The 8295-nt window shown below is 34.9% G+C and overlaps 2 protein-coding genes across 2 annotated transcripts; both read left to right on the plus strand.

Moving 5' to 3' along the window:
- Nucleotides 1-3352: 3352 nt before the first annotated feature.
- LOC107488101 (transcription factor HEC2-like) lies at nucleotides 3353-5625 on the plus strand. Its single transcript, XM_016108796.1, has 2 exons — nucleotides 3353-3463; nucleotides 5425-5625. The coding sequence occupies exons 1-2, from the start codon at nucleotides 3353-3355 to the stop codon at nucleotides 5623-5625; spliced, it is 312 nt and encodes a 103-aa protein (XP_015964282.1).
- An 886-nt stretch (nucleotides 5626-6511) lies between these two features.
- On the plus strand, nucleotides 6512-7141 carry LOC107488102 (uncharacterized). The gene has a single exon (XM_016108797.1). The coding sequence runs from the start codon at nucleotides 6512-6514 to the stop codon at nucleotides 7139-7141; it is 630 nt and encodes a 209-aa protein (XP_015964283.1).
- The last annotated feature ends 1154 nt before the right edge of the window (nucleotides 7142-8295 follow it).

An 8295-nucleotide genomic window follows, 5' to 3' on the forward strand; every position in this document is an offset into this window, starting at 1 on the left:
TAATTACAGTCACAAACAAAAAATTGAAATTGAAATTAAAAATAGACAATTATTCTCATCACAAAAAAAATCCTCAAAGAACTGGAAAGAAAAAATCAGCAAAATAGATGACCATATGGTGGAAGAGAGCAACGGCGTGAAAGAGAGACGGAGGCAGATCTGGAAAGAGAGGTGCGAGTTTGATTTGGAAATGCCTCAATATCAAACATGGGAGGAAGCCTCGACAACGACACTGAGGCAGAGAACAGAGAAGACAACCATGGCGGAGGCGGCGTGACAAAGGAACGCGACAGTGGTTGCGACAACGTATGAAGGAAGAGATAACAGTAGTGGCGACGGTGATGGCGGCGAAGAAGTGGAATGGAGAGAGACTGTGGTTGAATGAAGAAAGAGTAGGAGAAGAAGATGAGAGTATATGATAGAAGGAGGTGAATCAGAAAAAGAGAAAGAAGAAGATGAGAGGATAAGGGAAAAAGGATAAAATTGGAATTAAAGAAAAAAAGAAGGGATAAGATTAAAAAAGTTTGTGTCTTATAATTTGTGTCTTAGTGTCTTAGGTTAAAGGAGAGACACTAAAAACATGTATTTTATGTGCTTCTGTGTGTCACCGTGTTCATCGAAAATTTATGTCTAATAAACCAAACGGTGGACATGTACCACCGTGTCCATCTCTTGATGGACATGTATGACAAAACAAACACTACCTTATTTTCAATCGCTCATGTGGTAATATGTGACGACTGTGTATACACTCCAACATTATTGTATTACTACTCAAATTTATTTAATTTTTTGAACTAAGACCAAGTTAGCTTAATATTCAATATTTAGCAAAAACGTTAATAACACAAGAGAAATAAAACTTTATTAAAAAAACTCTTTATTACTTGAGTAATTATTATAAATGACTCACATATCTAAACTCAAATTCTCACCCCTTATTTATATAGCCATCCCCCATCCACCTCTTTAATGGATGCTTAGCATTAAATCTAATCAATAGTCTAGATCGAAGTTCTAGAACTTCCATAACTAATATCTAACCTACTATATTTTTCTAAATATTTTTAGATTATTCTACATCTTTCTTCATACTTCTACATATATTATACTCTTCTAGAATGTCCCATGAGCTTTTATACTTTCTAGAATCTTTTGAAATCTTTTTTAGAACATTCCAGAACTACCCATAACATTTTCAAACACTTTAAAAAAATATATAAGCACCGTTAAATTTAATATTTTAAAATTTACCGGTGATAAATGATAGACATCAAACAAATTGGAGTTGGATAATATTCAATTACATTATCTTTATCAATTTAAATATTTAATCCCCAAACAAGTTAATGAAAAATTAATATCTAAAATATATTTATTATTTCTACACACTAATCTTTTAAATTTTAAAGACTAAATTGCATTGAAATATTTCCTTACTTTTTTATTTTTTTTTGTATGTATTATAAGTAGTTTTCATATTTCCATATTATGCACTTGCTCTACCGTCAAACAAGGAATAAAAGAGAGAGGGGAAGGATTGATCATAAATGACAAAGAATGCTATTATATACACGATGATAGGAATTCAATTCAAGTTAGTGTAAGATTTTTTGTGTGACCCAAAAATAAGAAAAAGGATCGTCAATAAAACCTATCACATCAACCTGCCAAATCCAAGTAAAAACTAGTTTATGCATGGAAAAAGAAAAAAACATAATTGGATGGAGACATACAGAAAATGGAGATTTTTCTATAGTAACTACATATAAAGTTCTGTAATATTAGATAAAATTCAGTCAAAATTATTAGACAAAAATTTGAAAGTAGGAAGAACTCCAAAAATCTAAAACAGTCATCTGAAAAATTATACATGGGAGAATTTTAACTTACAAAAGGAGAGCTCCTCTATTTGGGAGTAGTGGAATCTGCTCAATTTGTAACGTTAGTGAGGGGGACATTATCCACGCTATCAGAGACTGTCCAAAGGTGTCAAGAACGTAAAAGCAGCTTATCAAACTAAAATTGCAATGGAATTCTTCAATAACAATATGCAACACTGAATAACTCTCAATTTAGATAATCAATTGGGTCTTAGCCAAAGACACAATTAGCTAGACATCTTTATTACTACTTGCTTAAAATTGTGGACATGGAGAAGAAGAAAAATAAATGAATAAAATTATCAAAGACTCCAAACTCATAAGTTAATCCTGAAAGGAATAGAAGAATTAAAAGAAGCATTCAATAAGAGAAAAAGAAGGATTACCATGAAGAAAAGAGAGGAGATCCACATTAGAGTTGGACTCCACCACCGCCAAGATAGATGGACAGCGCTAAACACAGACAATTTGAGGGACAGAAACACGAGCAAAGCTAGCTGCGGGGAGCTGCTGCGAGACGTAAACGGAAGATGGGTAGTAGGTTTTTCTCATTTTGTTGGGAATCGTTCAGCGTACAAAGTAAAATTTTGGGATATTGAGGAAGGAATTGAAGTTGCATGGACTATGGGCATTAAAAATATTAGTAGTGCAGTGTGACTCCCAAGTGGTAATTAGCAAGCCAACAATGCTAGGGAACTAAAAGGGTATTAGCAAAAAACCAGCTAACTATCTATGGGTGAATCCAAAATCTCTACGAGTTAATATATATGGATGTTTCTTCTGCTAAATATCAGAATGTTTCTTTTTCATACTACATGGATGTGCTTTTATATATTTTTTGAATTTTTTTGTATTACAAATGTGAATGTCTCTATTTTTTTAAGAATTTCATATTTTTTAATTTATAGATATTTAATTATTTTTGTTAAAATATAACTGGATATTTCTTTTGTTAAGTATTAGGATATTTTTTCATATTAAATGAATGTTTTTTTTTATATTTCTGTAATTGTTCAAAGACTCCTCTTAGCTAATTTGAAACTAATAATGTTTCCAACAAACAGAACAACATGCAATATCATCACCGTCATCAAATCAATAATAACGAGCTCGATAAAACAGTATCTCAAGCTTCAAAGAGGACAATCATCAATGACCAATATGACCTTATCAAAACTTCTTCTTCTGCTGCTGCAACCACCACCACTGGTCCTTACTTCAGTATCTTCTACAATTCTTCTTCTTTCGCCACTGAAAGCGGCGCCCTCAAGCTTATCAAAGAGAATCCTCTACCAAGATTCAAGAAACCAAGATAGGACAACAACAACAACAACAACAACAACAACAACAACAACAACAACAACAACAACAATAAATAGTGTGGTGGTTCATCATCCAACATCAACTTCCAGCAGCCGAATTCATCGTATTCCACCATTGACAAACCAGATCCAGAGGCCATAACACAGATGAAGGAGATGATATATAGAGCTGCGGCATTTCGGCCTGTGAACTTGGGATTAGAGGTTGCGAAGAAGCCGAAGAGGAAGAACGTGAAGATATCAAGCGATCCTCAAACGGTAGGTGCAAGGCAAAGAATGGAAAAAATAAGTGAAAGAATTACGGTTTTGCAGAAGAGGGCTTGACAGTGAGAGAGAGGGATCTATGTGTGTGATTGTTGGAGGTGGGTAGGTTAATGTGAGAGAAAAGAGGAGGATTTTTATAGGTTTTAATTAGGTTTACTTAATCAATTTTAAATTTTTTAAATTTTTTAAAATTAATTAATTATTAATATAAATTAATGTGGTTTTGTTTAGTTTTTTGCTGGTAACCTCTTTATTCATATACTTTTCCTTAGCCAAATTAATGGGAAATGGGATTTGAGCAAACATCCAAATGTCCTTTTGAGAAGAATTAATTGCTGGAAAAAGAAAAATTGGGAGATTCTTTTTATAAATATATACCAAGGGAGAAATAAATGTGCAGACTTCTTAACTCAAATTAGCTTAGATCTTGAGATAGAATTTTATTTTGGTGGCTATTCCAATGAAGATTTTATGATTGTCATTATATGAAGATACTTCATTTTGAACATTAGATAATAAGTTGTAGGGCTTAATTTTTATTTAAAGTAAAAGTGTTATCTTTATTTAAAATATTACTAAACAAATAAGTCATACTTTTTAAATAAAGATCATCTCATAAAAAGATGTTTTTAGCATCTTTATTAGACTAATTATCTTTTATTTTTAGAATATACTTCCTAGAGAAATCATAAGAATCTTAAATGATAATAAACAAGAAGCTTTCTTATCCTATTTAATTTGTAATTAGTTTTCTTTAGACATCTCTTTAGCCTCATTATAATACAAAAAAAGTAGTTGCTTCTAATTAAATAAGAATTAAAATATCAACTTGCAAGTATAAGCATTAGGCAGGAACGTAAAATAAAAAGATGCATGATAGCGTGAAGAGAGAAAATAGTGAAGAGATAAAATTTGTCGTCAATGGATAGTTAAAATGACTATCACATGCAACATATTATTTTATTTTGTTTATTTTTTTAAATAAAATTATCACAAGGTATCATCTGAAGCACAAGGTAATCAATTATATTTTTGACATTTAAACATAAACTAATTTATTTATTAAATCCTACAAAGTTATCAAACATGTTTGTAACCAATATGGAAGCTTTCAAATCATGTATTTTAATGTGAGATTGATGAAACTTAAGATAGCACAAAAACCAAAATGGCGTATGCTCCTATTATACTATTAATATATGTATAAAACTATAAATTAAATAACTGTCCAAAACCAGATACGGATGACAAAAGCTTAATTAAAACAACAACAACATAAGTAGATGCAAGTTGAATCAACAATACAAGCTTAATTGAAGTTTGGTTTGTTTCCGTTTTTCGATCAAGGAAGCTATTGAAAGTGGGATCATCCCACACAAGGGTAAATCCCATAATAATTCCTGAAATTCATGCGATTATTTAAAATTGTTCTCGAGATTCAAATTTTTTAATAGTGGTCCTCCAGATAGAATTCCAGACACCATAGTGATCACTGTCATTTTCGGTGTTGACGTAGCTAAAATTTTGCCACACTGGACCGTCCCAAAACGACGTCGTTTAGAGATTTCTTTTGCTAATAGAAAGTGTGATTAAATACAAACACACTCGGTCATCTTCTTCACTTCCATTCTTCCTCTTCTTCTTTCTTTCTTTCTTCATCGATGGAGCTACTCCAGGATTTAGTTTCTTGAACTGCATAGCCTGCGAAGGGATATCATTTGCTTTCCCTCATTGTCAACCTCACCCGATGCGGTGACTCCCTCGAGGTCCTCCGTGCCTTCTCCTCCATGTGCAAGCTTTCCCTCATTCCCAACCACAACACCTTCCCTTGCGCCATCAAACCTTGTTCTTTGCTCTACGACCTTTACGCTGGAAAACAGACCCATCAATAGGCTTTCATCTTTGGATCTCTTTGTTTCGTCAATTCTAGTTGATAACTTGATATGTACTCTAAGTGTGGCCTTTTGGAAGACGCCCCAAAATTGTTCGACGAAATTTTCCAAAGGAATGTGGTGTCTTGGACTTCAATTATTGCCGGGTATGTCCAAAATAGTTGCACTGCTGAGGACATTCGCTTCTTTAAGGAGCTGTTAGTTGAGGAGATTGAGAATGCAGGGTGTGTTCAGGAGGAGGGGATGGTTTTGTGGATCCAATAGTTGTAAGTTCGGTGCTTTCGGCTTGTTCTCGGGTGCGCCAGAAGAGAACTACCGAAGGCGTTCATGGTTTTGTGATTAAGAGAGGGTTTGATGGGTGTTTGGGGGTTTGGACCAATTGATGGATGCTTATGCAAAGTGTCACTATAAGAAAAATACTGCGTACCGTCGAATTTATCGTCGTACGTTAGCGCCACTATTACCGGGAGATTTATTAGCAGAATTTATGATGATTTCGTCGTGTTAGTAAGTTAGCATCGAATTTATTTTTTCGACGAAAAATCCACGAGCAATATTTGGAGGAAGAAAAGAAAAAAATTTTCATGATCATTAGGATTTACCGTCGGATATATCTAACGGTGACCTTGATTAGTAAAACGATTCGTTTTGGTAACACGTAAAGCTTTACCATCGGATTTATTTGCCGGTAAATTCGACAATAACAGTGCCCTAAATTGAGAGCGCAAACCTTGTTCTCTCTCATTTTGAATTCTCTCTCTCTCTCTCTAACCCATCGCCTCTCTCTCTCTCTCTCTCTCTCTAAGCCTCTCGGCTCCTTCCCATCTCCGATCGTCGCTCCGTCCACTAGCGCCGCTTTGTCCACCAATGTCACCACAGTCTTCTTCTTCTTCATTTTCTTTGCTGTCTGGCTCCACCGGAACACTGTCAAATCACTACCTAGCCTCGCCGCACCACTCTTCATCGCAAATCAGAACCTCTGTCACCGTCAGAACACTGACAACCACTGCACCTCCATTCCCCTTCTCTATTTTTTCCCTCTTATTTCTAAATTCGGGTTATTCATCAAATCCCTTTTCAATTTTGTTATATTTAGTATTAGCTTTAGGTGGAGTTTGCGTACAATAACAGCTTTCATGCGAGTATTGGGATGGCTCCGTATGAGACTTTGTATGGACAGAAGTGCCAGTCTCCACTGTATTGGTACGAAGCCGGTGAAGCAAGTGTGTTAGGGCCTTATTTGATAGCAAAGACCACTGAGAAGATCAAACAGATTAGAGCTAGAATCTTGACTGCACAGAGCCGACAGAAAAGTTATGCGGATCAAAGAAGGAAACTGTTGGAATTTGAAGCAGGCGAGCATGTATTTCTGAAAGTTACTCCTACAACTGGGATTGGAATAGCGATTAAGATGAAGAATTTGAATCCGAGGTATATAGGACCGTTTGAGATTTTAAGGCAAATCAGGCCGGTGGCATATAAAGTAGCATTGCCACCGCATTTGTCTAACTTACATGACGTATTCCACGTGTCACAACTCCGTAAGTACACGTCGGATGCGGCTCATATATTAGAACCCAAATCGGTTGAGCTAAAGGAGCACTTGACTTTTCAAGTAACAACGGTGCGGATTGACGACACTAGTGTGAAGAAATTACGTGGAAAGAAAGTTTTATTGGTTAAGATAGCTTGGAAGAGAGCAGGAGTGGAAGAACATACTTGGAAATTGGAGTCCAAGATGCGGAAGGATTATCCCGAGCTATTCTCAGGTAATCACTAAATTTTGAGGACAAAATTTCTTATTGGGTGGGAGAATGTAAGAACCGCAATTAATTAACCGCTTAAGTAAATAATTTAGTTGCCCAAAATAGGATCCAAAAATTTAGAATATTAATTAGAAAATTTAAATATGATTTTTGGACTCAGTAGATTTTTCTGAGTTGGAAAATGTAATTTTCTGCAGAAAATTACGTAAAATGTGTACCGATAAATTAGTCGACATTATCGGCTTAAATCTGTCGGGTATTGTGAGAGAGCACTAAAAACAGTAGAAAAACTTAGGAAAATAATTAAAGTTGAAAATTGGGTGCTAATTCTAAAGGTTTGACCCAAAATTGGGACAAACGGGCCAAAAACGCTAACGGGTTGGATCGGACCCAAGTTGGGTCCCAGCCCAACACATATAAAACTCCAAACATAACCCATTCAGCACTCAATACTCATAAATACAACAAACCCAGCTGCATAGAGAGAAGTGAGAGAAGAGAGCAAAAGGGGAGAATGTTACTATTCATCTTCCACTTCCAGTAGTCATAACTCGAGCTACGGTGCTCCGATTGGCGTGTCGTCAATGGCTACGCAAGCTCTCACCGAGTCCGTTAGTTTCATTTAACTTGTGTTGGTAAGATTTTGAAATTTCCTCTCCTTTCTGAAGCCTTAAGAAATTCAAAAATGTAGGTGTTGGTTTTGAGTGAAATTTTGTGTTTTATTTGATTAGGTGGTATCTAAGGTTGGGCTATTGGTGGTTTATGCCCCCAAACACCATCAAAAAAGGTAAGGAAACTCTTTACCTTGTAAATTTTTGAATTTGATGAGCCCTTGGTATTGATTTATGACAAATTATGTATGTCTAGCTTGAATTGTGAATTATTGGAGCTTTGGATAAGTTGTTGGTGATTGGAGGCTTGATTTGGACACAAATTTGGTGTATAACACATATTGAAAATAGTTCAAGGTATGGTTTTGGTTTTCTCTATATAATATATAATATTTCTAGACACTTAGGCTAGTGGACCTTAGGATAGAATTGAATTTGGTTGCTGACAATTGTTAAATTGATAATATGTGATGATATTAATGCTTGTGATGGTTTTGATGATTTGTGATGGGAATTGTTGATGTTGAGGTTGAATTATTGTAATTATGAGAATTTTT

The sequence above is a fragment of the Arachis duranensis genome, chromosome 5 (assembly GCF_000817695.3).
Source record: "Arachis duranensis cultivar V14167 chromosome 5, aradu.V14167.gnm2.J7QH, whole genome shotgun sequence".
NCBI lineage: Eukaryota > Viridiplantae > Streptophyta > Magnoliopsida > Fabales > Fabaceae > Arachis > Arachis duranensis.

Excerpts from the sequence above, each read along its gene's own strand:
- LOC107488102 (XM_016108797.1), top strand. The coding sequence starts at position 6,512 with ATGGCTCCGTATGAGACTTTGTATGGACAGAAGTGCCAGTCTCCACTG.
- LOC107488101 (XM_016108796.1), top strand. The coding sequence starts at position 3,353 with ATGAAGGAGATGATATATAGAGCTGCGGCATTTCGGCCTGTGAACTTG. Across the intron at positions 3,464-5,424 it reads TATCAAGCGATCCTCAAACG|TGTGGCCTTTTGGAAGACGC; the intron begins GTAGGTGCAAGG and ends ATGTACTCTAAG.